This window comes from Trachemys scripta, chromosome 15, assembly GCF_013100865.1.
Source record: "Trachemys scripta elegans isolate TJP31775 chromosome 15, CAS_Tse_1.0, whole genome shotgun sequence".
In the NCBI taxonomy this organism is placed as follows: domain Eukaryota; kingdom Metazoa; phylum Chordata; order Testudines; family Emydidae; genus Trachemys; species Trachemys scripta.
Window position 1 is genome coordinate 3,092,101 of NC_048312.1, and position 22,642 is coordinate 3,114,742.

At 50.6% G+C, this 22,642-nt stretch overlaps 1 protein-coding gene across 4 annotated transcripts in view; it reads right to left on the reverse strand.

Annotated features, from left to right (window-relative positions):
- Positions 1 to 22,642, reverse strand: part of SGSM1 (small G protein signaling modulator 1) — a 76,521-nt gene that overhangs the window by 32,871 nt on the left and 21,008 nt on the right. For all 4 annotated transcript variants that reach the window (XM_034791392.1, XM_034791391.1, XM_034791390.1 and 1 more), the window contains exon 3: positions 15,193 to 15,268. In XM_034791392.1, coding sequence (XP_034647283.1) covers positions 15,193 to 15,268 — 76 coding nt within the window. The remainder of the gene's footprint in view (positions 1 to 15,192; positions 15,269 to 22,642) is intronic.

A 22,642-nucleotide genomic window follows, 5' to 3' on the forward strand; every position in this document is an offset into this window, starting at 1 on the left:
CGGCCAGCACATGTCCATGACTTTTACTAAAAAAACCATGACTAAAACGTAGCCTTAATTATAGGCCAACAGCTGTGGAGAACTGGGAAATTTCTGATATATTTTTATGAAAAATAGGGGTGACTTGGTTTCCCCTCTCACCTTGTATTGTTACCCCTTGAGACTGAGGGGGTTAATTTTTCTTGAAACAAGACTCGCAATGCAGCAATGAGGGGAAGTCAACTGAAGCATGAACCAGCTACTAGAAAGTGAATCATGGGGAGGGGGCAGTAACAAGGCTGCAGAAGTACCAGCCCTTGGGGGCACTGGCTGGTTTTGACAGGGGTCCAGTGGGGAGCAGACAAAGAACTGAGAAGCGTAGCAAGTGGCAGCCGGGAGCTCTCTCTGGCTGGATCCAGGAACTGACATGACACTGACCAGAGGGTGTGAAGGACTCTGGAACCTGCCAATGTGTTCATGAGGAAGATGGATCACCCCAGGTAAGACAGGCATTCATACAAACTGTGTATGGTTTCCAAGGTAGGCTTTTGTTCTAAACAAACACCTCGCTTTCCGAAGGCTGGCGGGTCACCGGCGCACCCTGGCATCGCCCCGGAAAGAGCACAGAGCCAGGTGCTGAACTAAGCTCAGGCTTGCTAAGGTGATCAGGGAGTGGCAGGAGGAAATTGAAGCTTAAATCCCTGGTCTGCCAGGATGGATCAGGTGCCCACCCTGAGAAAGGTGGCGGCTAGAGTGGGGTGCCCCTAGGAGGTCACAAAGTGGTCAACAGTGCAGTTACTTCAGGCACCGTGACAGGGTCAACAGATGAAAAGTGCAGCCAACCCACTGGACGATACACAAGCCCGTTCAGTGCTACATTGCTAGCAGCAGGCTGGGTTCCCTGCAAGCAGGCAGAGCGTTTCTGTATGTTCAACGGGGGGGTTGCTTCCAGCTCTCCAGTTACCCATGTGGCCAGCTCTCACGGACAATTCGTTAAGTCCTCGGCGTTTACAGGTGTGTTACAATATGAGCAAGAGGCACACGGAAACTGAAGGATTTCCACGGTAATACAGCAAATTGGGCAGTTTTCTAAATACAAATCACAGTTCTCTGAGCTAAGTTGGTTCCTATAGTTTACAGGTAGGAGAGACTCTAAATACGTGGACCCCCAGTAAGGCCAGATTGGGTTATTAATTCAATTGGAATGAAGTGGCCTTCTCCCCAGCTTTAGTGACTCACTTTACCAAGGCAACTAGTGACTTGTATTGCAGCAGCTGGTGCACTGCCCTAACTTCTCCAGGCCGATTCCACGTAATACGTGCGTGTCCGGTTTTGCTGGAAGGGGATGTTACACACCAAACAAAGCCCCCAGAGAGAGCTAAGGAGAATCTGCCGGTTCCTGCAGCATCCCAAGTGATGGAGGGCACCCCATGAAATGGTTCACAGCCCTCACGCTGACCCCTGGCAAAGGGGCAAATTAATCCACAGCGACTCCTCAGAGAACAATGCACCTGGACACTGATTTCACTGGCAATTTACCTGTTTGAGCCTCTGGAGATGGGGGAATCAGGATAGATGGCTGATGTCAAACAAAAACTTACTCAGTAGGCTGATCAGACTGCTGGAAAATTACACAACGCCACCATTCTACAAGCTAGTGACCGGGGTGCGGATGGGACAAGCTTTCTGGCAGACACACACCGTTCCTTCTCTCCAGAAGGACACACGACAGAGCCACACTAGGGATATTCTGCACCAGCTAAGCAGACGCACTGTGTGCTTCCTGTGTTTGTAAAAGTGGTGGGTTTTTTTGAATGGCTGAGCAAGTCTACGGAGACACGCAAGGCGTTTCACCTTGTCATCGTCAGCTCCCAGATGGCTCCCAGGGCCGTGAAAGGAGGCGTCACGTTATTTCAGCCTTGCTTAGCACTGCATCTGAGCTCACCACACGGCGTAAGCAGGGAGTTTTCAGCTGTGCGGGTGTGTGATGTACTGTCAGTCCTGATCTGACTGAACAGATAAAAGCACCAGACAGGAGACCGGCCTAGGCCCGTTCACTCGAGAAATCCACTCAGAGCAGCTAGCTGGATTTCAGATATTTCAGTAACGCACCGTATGAATTCTCCTCAAGTGCAGACAGCACAGACTGAGCTGGGAGGGATCCCCCTGGCTGACTCCAAGGGTACACCGCACTCAAACACCCTCAGCTGGCCTGCACCAGCCGTCTCAGGCTCACGGGGCTCGGGCTGTGGGGCTAGAAAACTGCACTGTAGCCATTTGGGCTGGGGCTGGAGCCTGGGCTCTGGGACCCTCCCCCTCGCGAGTCCCAGAGCCCAGGCTCCAGATCGAGCAGGAATGTCTACACTGCAACTGGATAGTCCTGCAGCCCAAGCCAGCTGCTCCGGGTGTTTTATGGCAGTGTGGACAGACCCTAAGGACAAGCTGCAGTTTGACTGCAGGGTAACTGCTTCAAAATAAGACCGGCTTGTATTATTGGCTTTGGGATCTAGACGATCTAGGAGGCTGTAAAACCCTGCCAGTTTCCCTGGCATTCATCTGCAGATGCCGGGCGGCTCACTACATGCAGGACAGTTACGCACAACTGGCCCTGCAGTGCCGTGTCCACCACCTGTCTTCATTGTTTTAGTCCCGTTTCATTTTCCTGTGCCCAGCTGGCACTTCACACAACAGGGAAGAGAAAAAAACCTCTGCAAAAAGCCCACGCCCCTTGTGGCCTCAGGTAGGCCTGCAAGTGGACCCTTGCCTCAGTTCCCCCCTTCAAGGGTCTTTTTACATAAACTCCACACCGGCTTTCATGAGTCCAGTGACTACAGCCCTCCTGCAGGTCTGATTTTATTCACGTGAAGTTCACAAATTAATACAAACGTCTTCCAGCCCGGCTACACACTTCCCCCCTCCTCCCCGAGAGCTGTCCATCCCCCACCAACCCCCGCCGCTTCCTGCTGCCCTTTCTAGGGGAATCGGGCAGTCCAAACGCAGGTGGGCCTCCTTAGGAACTGAGGTTGGCTGGCCCCACGCCTGCCCCAGCCCTGTTACAGGCTGTATGAAGATCCTGCGGCTATTCAGATTAAGCAAGTGCCTGTTATGGTTCAGTTCGGTGTGTCTCTATTGGCTCACTCCCGGCAGGTAACACAGCTGTGAGGGAGGGGGCAAGGGCCTGGCAAAGGGAGATCAGAGTGCGCCATACGACACGCTTCAGGACACATGGCACAGGGCCCAGAGGCAGGAAGGAGATCCCAGAACTGGGACGATGTCTCCGAGGCACTTCACTGAACATGATCAGGCAAATCCACGCACCTGGTCGAAGAGGAAGCTGCTTGCACCTGGCTCAGAGCACCCTGCAGCTCTATGCAGGTCCTGAGTGACCTGCCAGTGACCCACAGAGATGCAGGTAACTGATACCAGTGACTTCATGCGACAGGCTGGAGCCCTGGACAAATCCCCTTGGCAGTGCTAAGTAAGCGCAGACCAAACGGCTCAAGCTGCTGGGGCTGGGAGTTTCAAAGCAGCCGATGGGAGCTGAGCTCCTGGCCCCTTTGCACTGTTCAGAGCTGGGGCCTCCGGAAGTCACTTGCAGCGCACTACGGTGTTATTGGTCCTGCAAACTTCTGGCCAATGTTTCATAATTGTACGTGCCAGAAGCCTACACTCCACTGACCGCCTGTATCACACACACGCATCCGGACACCTTTATATGGAACTCCAGCTACAGGCGCCGTTGGAAGCCCCCGCCGGGACGCACAGCTTGAAAGCGACCAGACTAGCATTTGAGTTACACGTGCTCCGAAGACAATGACTGGAACTGCAGGGGGGGCGTCTCCGATCATCGTAACAGCCCCTTGGAAACTCAGGGCAAACCCCCATCCCAGCTGAAACCAAGAGGATAAGTTAGCCCTTGTGGACGCATGTGTCTCTGCGGGATGAGACTGCCCCTCGCAAAGAGGGGATCTGGCTCCGCTCCCTTCGTTACCTCACCTATGGGGACAGAAATTTGACTCCTTGAGACCGGCAGCGCGCAGTCACCCAGTGCTCTCTGCACGGGTCCCCCAGCATCCGGCCCCCGGTGCTCCTCACACGCCATCGAGGGCTCCCAGCATTCACCAGCACTTCTTTCACTTATTCTCTCCTTGCTCTCTGAAGCAGAGTAGCTTCCCTTTCAGATGCCAGCCGGGCTGCGCTCCACCGCTCACCACGACCAGCGGGGCACGCGAAGTGCTGCAGAGAGCAAATTAGCTACATCGGCTCTCTAGTGCTTCCAGCTTTGGCAAGTCACTCGTCGGCCAATCAGTCACGCCGCCAGTCAGCTCCTTAGCGGGGCCGAGCTTGACACCTGATGTCAAGGGCTCATGGGAACAGGCACCGTTCAGATGTGGGGAAATGGTGCGTCCGCTTGGCAGGAACAGAGCAGTGGACACTCTCTCACCAAGAAGAATTACAGACAAACCTGGCAGGCGTGCCACCGGGAAGGCAGCCGGGAATGATTTCCACCTCCTCATAGTACAGGGTGCTTTTATATAGAAGAGATCTGTCGGGGTGGGGCGGGGAGGTTTGTGTATGTGTAAATAGTTTGTTAATAGGTAACATGCCAAAAGAGGGAGCTCACGGACATGCCCGCAATGTACCTGGGTCCTGTGGGACTGTAGGCACACGTCCACTCCTCCTCTCTAGGGAGCCCTCTCGTGCCTGGACGCAGCATTGCAAGGGACCGTCTCAGGTGCCCCATCCCGTGTTCTCCCTCGGACGCGCAACAGCCTCTCTCAGCCTGTGTCTCCTCCCGATTCCTTCCCTGGCTGTTTTGTGGCCCAGCTCCCCGGCCAAGTCACAGAGAAGTCCGAACCCCTTCCGGGGTAGCACAACCCAGGCCAAACACGGCTTCAAACAAATACGGTTTCTGCCCCACTCATGCTTCACCACAGCTCCCTGGTTGGCCCTACCTCAGGGCTTCCCTCCAGGAGCCTACCCTGCCCCTGTAGTGTGCTTCCCCGGTTGTATCCTGCCTGTTAAACCACAGCCCAGGGCTTCTCTCTGCCAGAGAGACCTGTCTCACCACGGCCTCCCCAACTGAGCTCCCTCAGTCTATTTATAAGCCCTAGCTCCGCCTCCTCTGGCCAAGAGGCAGTGAATCACTCGCCATGGGCCAGGCAGGAGTAACTGTGGTTCTGCCCCTTGTCCTGCCCCATCCCAGGGACCAATAACATGCTCTGTATCCGCGCACTCCAAATCGTTTCCGGCGCACAGCGCTTACCCCTCTGACCTGTGCTGAACCCTTCTGGAGTGGCCCACCCTCAGCTTGCACAAGAGGGATGCAAAGTTTTGGGGTTGCTCAGGACCCTTCCCCTCATGGATGTTCCAATGGCCCCACTAACCAGCCCCCACATCCCTCACAAGAGAAACTCTCTCTGGCATCACCAGCTCTGCAAGTCCAGCAGGCTGGGAACATGGTCAAACAGGAGCCATTGCTATGGGTGAGCAGTGTCCTCGTCACTGAAACGGGCTCCTTTTCCCCTTTACAGGGAACAGGCTTCACTGAAGACAAGGATTTTAAAGAACAAAACACCTTCCCACTCTTAATATCACTGCTGCCGACGCTCAAAATTTCATTGCAAATCCTGCAGTATTTGCTGTTTTTCATGAAGCCCCAGCTCCTGGAATCACAAAATGGTGTGAGAATCTCTGCTTTCATTGGGGGGGGAAAAGGTTTTACCCTTATGGGTATGAAGGAAAGCTTGAAAATGTGACCCGAGTGCACTCGAAAGATTCAAAAACCAGAACTAACAAAACAAAACATTTTTGATAAGTGTTGTGATGTTTTGGGCTGACTCATGATTTTTGAATGCTTGGGATTGGTGTTACTGTATTCATCTAAACAGCTGAAAATAACTCTCCTTACATCTCTCTCTCTCACACGCATGCGCACACGCACACTCCAAATGAAGTTTTGCGATAAATACATGCAAAAGTATATTATAAACTACAATCTCCATCCACCCCCAGAATATAATCTGCAGCAAAACACACACACACACACACAATATTCATGTTTTGCCCATAAATGCTCAAATATTGGGCTAGTTTTTATTCCTGGTGAAATGTTACGAGGGAGTTACACCAGGTGGGAATCTGGCCTGGGATATTTACATTTACTCTGAACAGCTGAGCAATTTTAATGTCTTCCTACTAAACATGGAATCTGACCACAAGAACGATTTACACACAAGTCAGCCATTAGGAACGAGGACTCATTTTAGCTTTTGAAGGGAGCGTGGGACTTGACAGGTGTCAACATAGATTTATCTTCTCCAAACCTTGCAGCTCCACAACTGGTAAAACTGCGCTGCTGGGATCAGCTGCCCTTTTCTGTCACCCAGAGCTTCATTAATGGGGGTTTAAGTAAGAGAAGGAATGGGAGGGCTCCGATCACGAGGGCCAAGTCTGAGAGCCCTGCAGAGGAAAAAGGGCAGCGCCACATGAAAGGCATTTTGCTGATTATGAAGACGGCGTTCTTTATAAAGCCGCCTCCTACCACAGCACTCGGGGAACCGCACAGAATTGAAATTGAAATGGCAACAACAGACGGATGATATGCTGTGAATACCCTGAAGCCACTGGCAAACCCGGCGGCATCATTAAGGTAGCCAACGAGCCCGTCTCCTTGCCTGGATGCCTCAGCTCTGTGGCGCAGAAGGTTATAAATAGCTCCTGGCCGTGACGCCTCACACTGTCCCGAAAAGCAGCGAGTGGAAGTTCTGCTCTTTCAGAGCCCCTCTCTGCTAACAATGGACTGGAACAACCCACCTGCCTTGCATCCTGGAGAGTGGGAGAAGGGGAACAAACAGACCCCAATTGCTTTCAGAAGCTAGAGATGGAGGCTAGGCCGTTGCCTCTTTTTTTTGTTTCTATAGATAGCAAAATCTGTAGGAAAATCTCCATTCAGTGGTGACAGCCACAGTGCAGGAATCTGAGCATTGTATGTGCTTAGCAGGACCATGATGATGCCCTAGAGAACATGACAATAAGCAGCTTATGTAAGATACACTCTGCCCCCACAACCCCCTACTTTTCTAGCCCTGGGCTCTGCATTTCAACTTGACCTCCCGCATTCTCTATTATTCTATTCCTAGCATCCCCCCAAAATCTGTCCCAATGGACCTCCGCCTTGACCCGCAGCACCGCCTGTTACTCCTTTCCTGGGCTCCCTGCACACAGCTCCGCAAATGCACCTTGGTAATGACCTCCTGCATCCCCTGCTCTGATGCTGTTCCAGCCACACATCCTTGTCCCAACAGCTTTGGCTAAAGACCTCAATCCTGACCCAGGGGTGTCAAATTCCGCCTGGCCTTTCTCCCATGAAGGAGACATTAGAAGTGGCTACATGGCTGAGGGCCTGGCAGCTCCCTGGACGAGCTTTGCTTTCCTGGCAAGATTAGGCTGCACTGGAGCTGGTCTTCAGATAGAACCTGGTCTCCCCAGACACTCTGGGTTTGATTCCAGGGGTGCCGAGCCACCTCAGAGTCCACTAGCATTGACTGGAGCCGAGGGTGTTCTGCTCAGCACTTCCGAACCTCTGGCCCCGTTTCCCTGGAGCGAGTGCTCTCGTTGGTTTGCAATCGTGCCAGTGTTCAGAAGAATGCGGTACCTTCTCAATGGGTCCCAGTGCAAAAAATGGAGAGCTAAGTTGCTAAGACAACCACTGGCCTAAGCCTCCCCTGGCTTGGCACCCGACGCCCAGCACTGCACACGCAGCTTCCCACAAAGCAACGTCTCCGAAAGCAAAAGCTCATCATTCACTTTTCCTATCATTATCCTCCGGGCACCCCACGCTAACCGGGATGACGCTCAGCTGGTTTATAAACCACATCAGACTCTGCGCACTGGCTGTCTCAAGGATTCCCACACAAGTTGTGCTCAGGTTAAAAGCAAAAGGCTGTTCCCACCCACCCCCCTGACAGTCCCACAAATTCACCCTGGGATCTGACAGCCAAGCTGGGTTTTTTCCATCCTGCACATCATCAATAGTGGCAACGGCTCTGCAAAGCAAGTTATTTCCTTGGTGACATCCAGACCCCTCCAGTGCAAAGGTGCACGTGATTGGAACTCAGTAAACAACCCTCCGGAGGATGGACCAACTGGAAGAGACTCTGCAGCTCACAATCTCAGCTGGGTTGGCTGCCCAGGGGAGTTAGCAGATCTCACTCTGAATGCGCCCAGCAAGCCAGCCAACCCCCACCCCCACCCCAATTCTCAGCTGCTCCTGCTGAACAACACAGCTCAAGATGAGTAGCATGGGGCGAAGGGGGTGGTGATTTTAAGACATTTCTGCATCCCCGAGTTAGAGGCACAGTTTCTCTAGGTTATGGTGTGTTGAAGAGCTCCCTATGGGCCCTACATCAGACATTCTCCAATGGGGAGAGCCAAGAATTGAGCCACGGACCAGGCCAGTTCAGTTCAAGAGACTAATTCCCCGAGAAACAAGGTTTCAATGATTTTTGTCCTTAAAACCCAAGTCGTTTCTTTAGGACCCAGCTACCAGAACCACCTTCCTCTCTGCAAGAACCCGAAGAGTTCGGACCGTCTGAACAGCAGCCTAGGACACTGAATGTCATTCCAGTCTGGCAGTGCCTTTCACGGCTCCCCTCACTCCGCCCCACTGCAGGGAATGCTGGGCCTGGGGCAGGGACTGTGGGGCAGGGACTGTGGGGCAGGCTGGCTGTCAGGTCAGGGGAAGCGTGACAGCAAACAGTTTTGAAACACGGATGAAGCTGATGTGCCGCTTTCCTAGCACTGGAGAATAGAATCATAGGACTGGAAGGGATCTTGAGAGGTCGTCTAGTCCAGTCCCCTGTACCTGGGCAGGACTCAGTATTATCTAGACCAGTGGTCACCAACCGGTCGATCACAATCTCCGGCAGCCCAGGTGGGCTGCCGCTAACACAGGCTCCCTGCCTGCCCCAGATTCACGCCACTCCCGGAAGCGGCCAGCATGGCCCCCCGGCCCGGGAGGCAGGGGTCTCCCACTGCACGTTGCTCCTGCCTGCGTGCACCGCCCCCGCAGCTCCCATTGGCTGGGAACAGGGAGCTGTGGCCAAAGGGAGCTGCGGGGGCGGTGCTTGCAGAAAGGGGCAGCGTGCAGAGCCACGTGCCCCCTGCCCTTCCCCAAGGGTCACAGGGGCGCGTTGGCCCCTTCCGGGAGCGGCATGGGGCTGGGATAGGTAGGGAGCCTGCCTTAGTGGCAGCCACACTGCACCACCAATCAGGAGCCGCCGGAGGTAAGCTGCCTGGTGGAAGGTCACACCCCAACCCCAAGCCCTGAGCCCACTCCCCGAGCCAGAATCCCGACCCCCTCCTGCACTCCAACCCCCTGCCCCAGCCCTGACCCCCCTCCCAGAGCCAGCACCCTGTACTCCCTCCTGCATCCCAACACTCTGCCCCAGCCCTGACCCCCCTCCCAGAGCCAGCACCCTGTACCCCCTCCTGCACCCCAACACTCTGCCCCAGCCCAGAGTCCCCTCCTGCAACCAAACTCCCTCCCAGCACTTGCACCCTTCAACCCCTCCTGCACCCCAACCCCCTGCCCCAGGCTCAGCCCAGAGCCCCCTCCTACACACTGCAAACTTCTCGGCCCCAGCCCAGAGCCTGCACCCCCTCCTGAACCCCAACCCCCTACCCCAGCCCAGTGAATGTGAGTGAGGGTGAGGGAGAGCAAGTGGGGCAGGACTTTGGGGATGGGGCGGAGTAGATCCTAGGTTGCCCTTAAATTCAAAAAGTGATCTTGGGCGTAAAAAGGTTGGAGACCACTGATCTTGACCATCCCTGACAGGTGTTTATTTGACAAGTTGCCATTTCAAATTTTTTTGCAGAACAAAATATTCCAAAAAGACTTTTCATATGGAAGTATAAAAACATTTTGTCCAGGCATACCCAATAAAATGTTTCATCATTCCTGATATCAAAATGTTTTGGTTTGTTGAAATGACTTAGACGCTTCATTTCGAGACAGCTGAACGTTAAACTGCATTTTCCCATTGTGGCACGCTGCCCTATTCTGCCCTATGGGCCAGGCTCCGAGGCCATTTCATATCTCCCATGATGCATCCCTAATCATGTGATTACCGTTATATACCATACAGCGGTCAGAGAGGAGTCAGTGTAGTCCTCCAGGGAGCCTGGCCTATAGAAGATGAGGGATACAAACTACAACTCCCATGAGGAAATGCACTGCTAGGGAAATGCAATGTAATGTTTGGTTGAACTGATTCAAAACAAAATGTTTCAGGTCAATTCAACAACAACAACAAAAAACATACATTCCAATTTGGGTCAAGCCAATCTGAAACAAAATATTTGCTTTGATTTTCCCCAAAGGAAAATTTAGATTCTGTGAAAACTGCTTTTCCATTGGAAAATTATTCCAACAGAAAATTTCCAACCGCATCTGCTATTCGGTCTACAGGGCTGTCAATCTGGTTCTCCACTCAGCCTGCATCACTGTCTGGAGCCCTTTGTTTAATGTCCTTGCATTTCCTTTCTGGTTTTGCATTCTTTCTTTGTCCCACCTAATTAATTGAACCTTGTTCTTCTGTAAAAACAACAAGGAGTCTGGTGGCACCTTAAAGACTAACAGATTTATTTGTTTTTTGTTGCATCCGAAGAAGTGAGGTTTTTACTCACGAAAGCTTATGCCCAAATAAATCTGTTAGTCTTTAAGGTGCCACCAGACTCCTTGTTGTTTTTGTAGATACAGACTAACACGGCTACCCCCTGATACTTGTTCTTCTGTAGCACTTCCCCCTCCCTAGTTTTGGTTGAGTTAGCTGCTTCCCTCTGGGAAGTCTCCACCCATCTCTACAGGGATCAAGTGGGTTGGTTCCCTGTTTGGTGGCCTCCTCTGGAACCCTGGTTCTGCCCTATGACTCACACCCTACCTATTCTCTCATCCTTTGTCCTCTGTAATTAATTGATTTTGTGGCTCAGGGCTCCTCCCCTCATCTGAGGGAATGGGCCCTGCAGTGCGCTGGCAGGCCTCTCCCAATGACTCGGAAATAGGCCAGCAACTTTCAGCACCAGCAATAAATTCAGTTCCGGCCCAGTCCGGAACGGGCACTGCTGAACAAAGCTCCCACTGACTGCAAGCCACAGAATGTTTAGAGGCCTGTTTCTGTGACGCATTTGTGGTCAGGCACAATCCCACTGGGTTTCGTTAGTCAGAAGGTAAGGGTGGAACAGGTGAATGGCCTACGTTGTTTTGGTGATAATCTGTTTAACTGTGAGAGAGAGAAATGCAGAGTTTGCAGCCGAGGCCAAAGGAGCCTGAGACGTGGGCTGAGCGACCTGTTTACTGATCAGACCCCACGGCTAGAGGTTGCTGCTATATGGTGCTGGCTTCTCTGCACTAGGCACAGCGGAGCAGGTAGCCTGCTCTCACCGGCGTGTGTTGCCATAGACACCACTCCGGGAGTCCTGCGGCAGAGAGAGAGAGAAGCAGCCATGAAGGAGAAGAGCCGCATGAGTAGGCTGAGAACGCAGTTTCTTAAGGGTGGGTTACAATGCCTTTTAGTGGCTCTCTCTTCAAGGGACACATGCTGCGTGGAACAGGGACGGGGCAGCAGGGAGAAAGCAGTCACTGACTCCCCGAGGCACCGCTGTGCACAGCTATAGTCAGACGGGAAAACCCTGCTTCCCCCAAAGAGCTGCGCTGCCTTTGTGTCTGTACCAAGGAATCCGAAACAGGAGAGCACCAGAACATCCCGCTCTGCACAGCACACCTAATGGGCCGGCGTAGAGATGGGGAAATCCCCACCCCTCCCTGCCCAGGGATGAGATACATACACATTACCAAAGCACACAAAGCCAGACAATCAGCGAGCACCAGCTTTGTGCAGTGGGCTTTGGCCCTGAGAACTGCCCTGCAGGATTTCCAGAGGGCTGTTCACGTTGGTGCGGTCACATGGCACCGGGACCTCCTGGCAGCCACAGGACGCTGCTACAACACCAATACAAACAGGTGCCAATGCTACGGGGGGCCAGTTTCCAGAATAATAATAGTTCTGCTTTTAAATAAAGAAATGCCTCTAAAAAGGTGATTCCACATTCCCAGCAGATAGACGGAGGAAGGAAAATCCCATCTCACACGCCATCAGAAGCGCTGGCAATTGGATAAGAGATTAGGAACCCTGCAAAATAATCCAAATCCAATGGACTATGCACTGACTCTGACAGAAACAGAGAGGACAAGGGCTAAGGCCTCTGTGCCAGTTTGAGAGCGGAACCAGGAACCCCTGAGAACAGAGGTATCTGACAAGATCCCTGATAGATTCAGCTATCATAACACAGCTCTATACAGACCACTTGCAGGAAGGGAGTATAAATAGATTCAAAGAGAGGAGTCTAGAGGAAGTTGTTACTGTGCAGTTCTGCTCCTAGCTCAGGGAAGGACAGAGAGCCTATATTTCTTGCTCTTATGTTCTCCAGGGCCAATGGCTGAGGCAAAGATGTAGCGGAGGGTAGATGGGACTTTATCCAAAATATTGCAAAGCTTTGGGGAACAGAGCTTTTGTGCGTTTGTTTGAAGGGTTTGCAAAGTTCAGATTCCACCCTGCTTAAAGAGGTGTGACTCTACTGGCTTTTGCTGAGTTGCACCCACTTACACGTGGGCTGAATTCAGCTCTTGGTGTCTAGGTTTGCCCTTCCCCCAAAGGGGCACTTTCCGCTGTCCATCAGATTTCTGGGTCCCTGCCACGGCTGCAATCAGCACCACTCAATGGCCTGGACAACCCAAGAAGCTCCAGGACCTGCCTCCCAGACAGCCTGAACAGCATTGCCTCCCAGCATGCACCTGTTTTCTATTAGCTCAGAGGGCGGGGCTTCAAAGGCTGACTCCACCCCCAGGACTCCACCCCCAGGTGCTCCTCCTATGCCATTGGCTGGGCTACACTTCTGTCAAACAGCTTCTCTTAAAGGAGCCAACCATCTGTGTCAGGAACCAGGTATTCGCTGCCCCTGCCAGAGGCCCCACTGCCTTGGCACACCACGCCCTAAGGAGGTGCCCTGCTGGAGGGCAAGTGCAGCGAGTTCAGACCTCCAGGGGTTGTCTAGAGAGGTCTCCCCCATGAACAGCTGTAGGCAGAACCAGCGAGAGTTGGTCCTCCAGCACCTAGAAGGGCTGGGAGCAGGCACAGGCCAATCAGATCCCAGCAGGGCAGGTAAAGACTGGCTGCTTCTGCTGGGGCCTGTTCTGGGTGAAGCCAGGGCAGGGAAGGAAGACTCTGGCTCTCCCTCCCTAACCCAAGGAAGCTGGCCCAGAAAGGGGCCTAACCTCGACAACACTGACCTTGGGTCTCTGAGGGACTAGTGTTTATATTAGGGACTTTAATGCCAAAGTGGCTATTTTGAGTTACGATTTAATTTGTTTACAGTTATCTCCAGAGGGGATCCGGCCAGCTGGAGAACTGACCTGGCCAGAGCATTAGGCCACAGCGGTGACAGCCCATGGCAGAGCCAGGACACAGGAGTGTCAGGGAGAAGAGTCCCTGCAATGCCTCACCTGTACCCAAGGGGGGGTGTGCTCGGATAGCAGACGCACACCACTACCCTCCATTCCAGGCACGACCTCTTTGCCCGTCTGTACTGGCGGGATCGCCCTTTGGTCCCTGTGGCCTGAGACCACAAGCTATTCCTGAATTCTCAGCAGAGAGAGGTTCCAGTCCTGGGTGACCCAATGTCCTGATTTTATAGGGACAATCCCGATATTCAGGGCTTTGTCTTGTACAGGCGCCTATTTCCCCTCATCCCCGTCCTGATTTTTCACGTTTGCTATCTGGTCACCCTCTCCAGTCACAAGAGAAAGAACCATTAAACAGGAATAAATAATGGGACGAGCCAGTAGAAAAACACCCGGTTTTGCCTCTTACATCCCTGAAGCTCATTTCTGATTTGCTACTAGAACCACCACCACCATCCTCCCATTCCAAAGGAAAGACACGCCAGCAAATGTACTGACCTATCAGCAGCGTTATTTGGTTTGAGGCAATCACCAAGAAACCTCTCCAGCCCAGAACTGCTAGCAAAGAGGGAGGGAGGCATGCGCCGCTGAGTGAGCTTCCCAGCCACCGGCTACTGCAAGGGGCTATTAGTTCTGTCGGTCTGACCGGCGCCCTGCTCATTAGTGGATGCCTGCAGCGTGACAATTTCCAGCCGGATTCTTTTATCTCCCAAGCTCCATTTTGCCTGGTCGGCTTTGCATCACGCAGTTAGAATACAGACAGACCTGCAGTCATCCAAGGGGAAGGGTTAATGAACCCAAAACGAGGCAGCTTACTTCCACTGCTCTACTGGTATGTGCAGAAAAAAAAAATCCCATTGGTAAGGATGCTCCTAAAATCCCTTAGAATTTCTGTTTTATAATTCCTGCTGCAAACTCACCTCCAGGCTCATGTCTCACACCCAAGCCAAGCAAAATCTTTAGGGCACTTTTTCATGCTTTGCCTGACTGTTCTTTTAACTGGCTGATTCCGGTACATGTTTTCCAAATGCCAAAATTGTCACTACACCTGGAAAAAGCCAGGTATTAATAGACTGAATACAGAACCTTGTGAAAGACCAGATGCCGAAAACTGAACCAGCAGAGGAGGCTGGAGGCAGGTCTCCCATACAGTCTCACTAACACGATTTAAAAGGATTTAAAATCTTCACCACACATGCTCCCTGTTCCAACATTCCCACCCCCATGCATACCATTTATAAACAGTAAGCAGGTGCTTGCCCCAAAGCTCTGGCTCTCATTTCCATACATTAATAGTCCATAACAGTAAAATATTCCAATATCAGATAACGGGGCCTCTGTTCAATCCACTTATAAACGAATAAAAGACACTAAATACTCCAGGGCCTCGTCCGCCTGTCTTTTTTGGTTTTGTTTTTAAAACTAGACAAATTACATCCGTGTCTTCCCCTCTTCCGACACCGCCAATCCATTTCATAGTCCCGGGGGATAATTTTGTTGACAGAAGGATTCATTTCTTGGGACTGACACTCATTGGTCTTAGCACAAGGTGCCATAGAAGAACTGAGCTAAAATGGGAAGTTCTCAGGCCAGCACTATGCTGCGATGCAGCAACAACCCAACATGGAGACAGAGCTGGGCTGTCAACTTCTCAGAGACCGTTTCTTTTCTGCACGCTGACCTCGGAGACTTACCACAGAATGAGATGATGTGGCTACTGTCCTCGTGCACAAACTTCCTTGTCACAGCTTCCTCCATAATCTGCTTCACCTGTCGAACAAGGAGATAGTTAGGAAAAAACCTTTTTACACAAGCAACATAACTGGGGCAGAACAAGAGAATTACAGACAGCTATACACCGGAGCAGGTCTGACATGTTCCATCCAGCAGAGGGAATCAATGAACATCTGCTCAACATCTGTATGGGCCAAAATCGCAAGGCTCAGAGAGCACCAAGCTATTTAAGTGCTTGAGTTTATAACACAAAAGATAAGTAAGGAACTCTCTCTCTCTGCTGTCCTTCTTCTCTGATGGCCACTAACAGGCCCCGTGGCCACACCCAGGTTGCGTGGTCTCGTGGGAAGCCACAATCCATTGGCCTGCCAGGCTTCACACAAGCCATTTGAAAGAGCAATGCTATAACAAATGAGGCAAATGATTTTTGCTTCATTTATAATTTTCAGAGAGGCCTTAGACCAGGAAAAGGGAGCAGAAAATTAAATCCAGGAATTGAATGGCATTCAGTTAAAAAGAATCAATCAGGGTTACCAAATCCAGCTTTAATACATTTATGGTATTTTTTATGCACTCCTGTTTTATGTGCATTTGACAAATTTCATGCCACGCAGCTGGCCTGAACAACCTGGAACTAGCCCATCAAGCCAGACATCAGTGAATCAGCTCTTATCAAATGAGACTGGGACGGTAATTTGCATACCAATGTAATCATTGCTGAACCTGAGTGACTGAATCTCTATTGCCTGTGACATATTACTGGCATTCTGTTCAGTTCACTTCATTAAAGGGAACCTGTCAAGTAGGTTGGACATTAGGGGCAGGATATTAAAAACGGAACCCACATAATTATGAGCAGATTTTGAAGGCACAAAATGGGAGGTCAGATGTAAAAGTCAGACCTAAAATATTACCCATGGTAAAGTGCCAGGGGGGCAGATGAGCAACTGCGGCAGATCAAGGCACTGGCTTGTCCTAATGGCTCCAGAGGCTTTAAGAACTACTGAAGTTGGCAGAACTAGAGAAGAAACAGCCCATACATTTAACTGAGGTCACGAGAGTTCCCTGTCTTCTAAAGAGACCACGGTCACCAAGTGCCAATGTTACAAGAAAACCCCATAGCTATCAATGTGTCTCGGAGCTAAAAGAGAAGATTCTTCAGGCCTGTCTCCAACACACACTGGGAGCCCTGACATACAGAAATAAGCCATTGTGGAAAGTGATCATAAATGTATAAAATCAAGAAATAAGGCCAACACATCAGAGCACAGTCTGAAACAGAGAGTGTTGGTAGGTCTAGCTCCTACCCCTTTCCGAAGGGAATCTGTGCTCACTGTATTTATTCTCAGCTTCCTGAGGTTGGACCTTATTGGCCATTCAAACAACGATGGAAGAGTAAACTTCAGGTCATTTTCTCTCTATGCTTCGCTTTTCCTAGGATTTCCCTGGAGGAACCTCTCTGTCTAGACCCGAGTCCCGCTTCTGCCTTGGTAGCGATGCCATGCAATAACCACAAAATTATAACTAAAGCATTTATCTTTGTGCTCCTAGATTAGATAAAACCAATTTTAAAAAATCTAATGTGTCTTTAAAAAATATTTGTCCCCTTCATGGCATCACTATTGACCAAAATTAAGGTGGTTTGGACACTTTTGCTATGCATTTCCATACAGTAACATGGTTGGATTTCTCTTAAGTATAAACTTAACTCTAAATTTCATGGGTTTATAATGCTTGGCTTGGGGATAATTACAACATTCCGGTCACGCTTCTTACCCTTAAAGTTCCTATTACACGCGCGCACACCCACATCCCTTTTCACTACAGATTTGACAGATTGTTCATCTCCAACATCCCTGTAAGCACAAGAAGTGGATTTGATATAGGCTTCCAGAGGAGATGAAAATGGGGGAGAGAGAAGTCCGACTGCAACTTAGGGCGCATTCCTTTTTGTGAAATTCAAAATAATTATATGCCTTGCACCACGTCCCAGAACAGGGAGACTGTGGTCTTGTCAGGCTTGCCAGATGGGAGTCTTCACAGCAGAGAGCTGCTTATTTTCAATCTCCCTGCATTCAGACTCCACTCCCGACCCCTACCAGTCGGACTGCGGTTCTGTTGGTCGTTTCCAAGCAGATTTATTTTTGTGACAACTTCCTTCCCTCCCTCCCTCTCCCCGTGTTCCCCAGGAGTTGGTTTCCCTGTGGATGAGTAGGTGGTTTCTATGAAATGCAGTTACTCTGATCAGAACGCTAATAGGGAAGAGATTGAAAGGAGCCTCTGAACAGATGCTGCTGCTAATGAGTAGTGATGCCCAGGTGTGTGCTAACACCAGCACAGGTTCAGCAGGGGGTTCCCATCCTGCCGCTCACGTCTAGGGGATGAATGTTCACAGACCCCAAGGTGACAAACCAAAACTCACAGACACAGATCTTTTCCTTTTAAACTGGAGGTGAATAAACAGCCGTTGAAGGTAAATAACCTGCCCCGACAAACAGGGCCTCGGGTTGTACAATTGTTAATAGCCCAGTGTCAGCGCCCTGGTCTCGGAATGCAGAGTGGTTCTATTCCACTGAGGTTCCTGATTGCCAAGTCCCTCCCCTTTCTCTGTCTCAGTTTCCCCTCTGTCGAATGATGAGAAGTTGAACACAGACTTGCTTCACAGGGGTGCTGCAAGGCTTCATATTTGTCATGCACTTTGAGACTCTTGCTTGGAAAACAACTGTGTGAACAATAATATCAATGTGTTATTAATTAAATAGAAGCAACCCTGGATGAATGGGCACTGACCGCTACCCATCGCCAGTCTCACGCTATAAGTCTTGGCGTTCACTTTCCCCGTTGGTGGTTTGCCCTCCTGGCGTATCATTTCCTTGCAGTGGTGACATAATGTCACACAGAGACCTCACTTGGGAGAGGCCAGACCCTGCCAGCTGATGCAGCCAACTAGAGGAACGGCTCTCACTGTGCATCCCCCAGCACCCTGGCTCCCACCAGGATATGCTTGGTGCACATGCCACAGCTTCACCCAGGGAACTCTAGGAAGGTCTGTCCCTGCCAAGTCACGGAGGCGCTCCCATCTCTCACAGCTCAGTGCAGCTTTGATTTACGCTCGGTTGCCACAGCAGTCAATGAAGGTTCAGCTGGGTATCTGGCCCTTAAAGTCTGAAATTATTTCTTTTTAACAACTTCCAAGCCACAGATTTTCTCTCTTTCCAGTTTTTCTAAAGCATCTTGCTGTTCACTATTCAGTGTTATGACACGCAGTAAAATTCACTGTATGGTGCTTATCGTGTGCATGAAATGCTCCACTTACAAGGATGCTTATCTCTAGGATGGTCTCTTAAGAAGCTTTTTTCAATTTTTATTTAAGCTTTGATCGAGCAAGGCCTACATACACTAGACATTTAATGATTACCATTCGGAAAAATTAAACTCCTTCGGAAGAATTACCCAGGGTCAACTGTGCATAATTGTCAGCTTGACAGCAAGAGTTCTTTTCTGAATACAGATATTAAATAAAATCTATAAAGCCAAATCCACCCCAGTCTCTCGAAGCAAAATGGGTCAGCTCTCAGTGTGGCTCCGTCTCCTATGTGCTTGTGACTAATAGAGGCTGTTCTTGAACCCAGGAGGAAGCAGGATCTGTGAAGACTGATTATAGCTGTGGCCCAGGTGGTTTAAATTGGCTGACACTGAGTCAGTTACTCTCAGCAGAAAACGTAACATAAATGAGAAGACAGGCCCTAGACACCTGCATCCAACTCAGTAGCTAGCACTTCTCCCTTTCCAGGAGCTTTGAGGGATCGCGGTCTCAAACCGAATTCCATGGGTCCTCAGGCAGCCCTAAGACCACATCCACCACCTCACTGGTACTGGCAGGGAATGTGGGCTGGTGGACCCTAGCTCACCAGAGGTATCGCCCATGAAGCTCCTGATTGGAGGAGAGGTCCGGCCTCTCCGATTGGCTCAGACTTGCTATATAAGCCAGAAGGCGGCACAGGAAGTTGACTGTGCAACTAGGTGAATCCCTGGATGGCTTCTACATTGGACCCTGCCTCCTTGCCCTGCTCCTGGTCCCTACCTTGTTCAACTTCCCTGCTTCTATACCTCTAGCATCTGACTCGGACGCTGACTCTTGGCTTGACTCCTGACTCTGGCTCTGGTTCCCAACTCCTGCTCCAAGCAGACCTCTAGGCCTGAGCCCACTGCACTGACCGCCTACGTCCCGGTCCATGACAAGAGCCAGCGTCAGCTCTCCGACCACAACAGGAACGGTGGTCAAGACACTGATCCTGAAACTTGGATTCAATTCCCAGCTCTGAGGCAAAGTTCCTGCATGACGGTGTCTCTGGGCCTCAGTTCTCCATCTGCCAGAGGGGGAGATTCACCGTCCCTTTCTTTCACCCTTTGTCCATCTTCTCTCTCTAGATTGTTAGGGTTTCTGGGCCTGGACCATAGGTACAGCACCTAACACAATGGGGCCTAGGAGGAGGATGGCTGGGGCAGCTAGACACTAACAATGCTGCAGCTGCTACTACACCTGCAGTCCCGGTTGGTCTGAGAGGATGAGGAGACAAACCGTTAGGGCCCAGATACATGAAATCAGGCTTTACGGTGTATAGCGGAGACTCAAGGCTGCAAGACAATACCCAGGACAGGAAGAAGCTCGAAATACAGTGCATACAAGTGTCCATACTTTCAGTTTCATGACTCAGCACTTCTGATGTCAACAACTCACAAGAATGAGCAGTGAGAGCTCCCTGGGTCTGCGTGGGACTGTGCTGAATTCGAATTTGAAGGGAGCCATGCACATCGGCCTGAGGGCTTCCCGCTCTCCATCCAGAGATAATGAGCCATGGGGGGAACGCATGGCCGGCCTTCAGATGCGGTGGATTCTGCTCTGCTTTGAGAGCTGCTGCATTTACAGCATGTTGAGAAGCAGCTAATCTGAATGCAAAATAACCAATGTGCATACGACCAAGTGTCCAGCCAGTCTCCTTTAACCACACTGCAGCCATGGCGTTATAATATAATAATATTTGGAGATATACCTATCTCATAGAACTGGAAGGGACCCTGAAAGGTCATTGAGTCCAGCCCCCTGCCTTCATTAGCAGGACCAAGTACTGATTTTGCCCCAGATCCCTAAGTGGCCCCCTCAAGGACTGAACTCACAACCCTGGGTTTAGCAGACCAATGTGCAAACCACTGAGCTATCCCTCCCCTCGTTCACAAATGCAACAAGGGTTCTTCTCCCATTCGGCGCCGGTCACTTTGCCACACCCCACACCATCATCTGTGGCCAAAGGCTGCAAATTTCTGTCCTCGCTTTGAACCTAAATCTACCCCCTTCCCTGACAGTGAGCAGTACCTGCCTCGGACAGCTGTCCCTGGGAACACGGCACTGCTGGCAGAGCATGACATGAGGGGAGCAAGGCTGTCAGCGTCCAGCTCTTTGTTTAGTAAGATCTTGGATGTGGAAGCCTTGTCTGCTCTCCTCAAGTGGCCCGGCAGTAAACACAGCAAGGACAGACCAGGTGTAACCTTCATTCTGCACTTCACTTCCATTGCTCCAAGAGAGCTTTGTTCAAAGCCTCGATAAAACAGATGGCCCCACGAGACCAGAGTGGGGTGAGACGACTTACTAGAATGGGAAATGAGGAAAGTTAGCCAAGAGGACTCTCTCCAATAGTCTGGATATTAGCCAGGTTTGAACTTTGACTCTTTCCTAATCAGAGAAATTAGAGGTGGAAGAGGCCTATTAGGTGCCAGCCAGTTTCCCAGGAACCAGTGCCCGGGTGTCCCTACAACAGACGCTCTACAGCTTTGTCCAGTTTAGTTTAAACGTCGCTAGCAATGGAGTTTCAACCTCTTCCTGTGAGACATGAGTCACCAGTCTCAAGGCTCTCACCACTCCATTTTTCCTAATATATAGACAAAAGTTTCTTTGTCCTAATTTCATCCCTTTGCTCCTAGTTATACGCTCTTGCCTCAGCCCGGGGCTATATACAGGCCTCTTCCCTCCTCCATATCTGGAGTATGCAAACGTTTGTCCACCTCCTTCTAATCTCAAGTGTATTCTGACCAGAGTATTATAGACGAGGGCTACTGCCTTGCCATTCTGTGCTCTGACGCCCCTACGCACAGTGTGTAGAGTACACACACAGTAAGCTGGAAGCTCTTTGGGGCAGGGAGGGACTGTCTTTTTGTTCTGTCTGTACAGTATCTAGCACAAAGGGGTTCTGGTCCATGACTGTGGCTCCTGGGAGCTACCACGATGCAAGTAATCATCAGCAGCATTTACAATGCACAGAAAAAAGGCTCCTGGAGATGCAGTTTTACTTGAAAATTACAGAGCCGTGAAGAAAAATGGCAGAGTATTGCTTGAGCTTGTCAAGCTAAACAATATCAACCAAAGAAATGTTTAGTGAAACAAAAAGGAAAAGGGTGTGTGAGACTGGGGCACTCAGGGGAGAGAGATGAAACCCTGAAGGGGAATGAGAGCAGCAAGCCAATGAACGCAAGACTCAACTAACTGTGCAAAATGAAATATTCATGTGACTGCACATAAAAGAGAAAAAATTCAAGGCAGAGGACTGAAATTCTCAGTGCTTCCCTGACAGCAAAAGGCTGAGAGGGGGTTTGCAATCCAAATCCTGTACGAGTGGATTATTAAATCACTGTAAATGGACCAGAGAGAGCAACAGAATGGAACAAAACCTGCTGAGGTCCCTTCCAACCCTGATATTCTATGATTCTAAAACTAAGAGAGAGCCAAAACAAGAGAGAGAACCACCGGGCCTAGAGAATAATAGACTGGCATTGGGATGGTCAGTTCAAGAAGCTTCCTAACTAGCAGATGCAGCACCATACGACTGAACATTTTTGGTGATAAAACAAGCAGTATTTAACTGGGCATTCTGCATCATTCTTATTCAATATTCGGGCGGGATAGGAGCTCTGCTACGATTGTACAGCACCTAACACATGACCCTTTAAACAAAGTAATTGCCCCAGCAAATCCAACTCCAGTTTTGGATGTGTGTAGAATGGCCCCACTGAGCATATTTTGGTCTGAAGCAGAAAACCTTTAGCGAACAACCTGTTTGACAGGTACCCAGCAAGTCAATAGCATTGGCACAGAACCTGAATCGTAGCAAGGACTGGCTGAGTACCTCAAACAATAACCAGGCAGGTGTATTCCTCTTTCCCTGCCCAGTAACTGGCTGCGTTGTGAGTTCCTATTGAACCATTTCTTAGAACACCAGCCTAAGGCTAGGAATGCATGACAGTTATGTATCTGCCTAGTGCCCCACCCCAGAGCATCCCAAACCCCTTGACACACTTAAGGAGTTCTACAGACTATAAACTTCATCCTTCACTCAACAGCAGCCACCTCTGGGACAA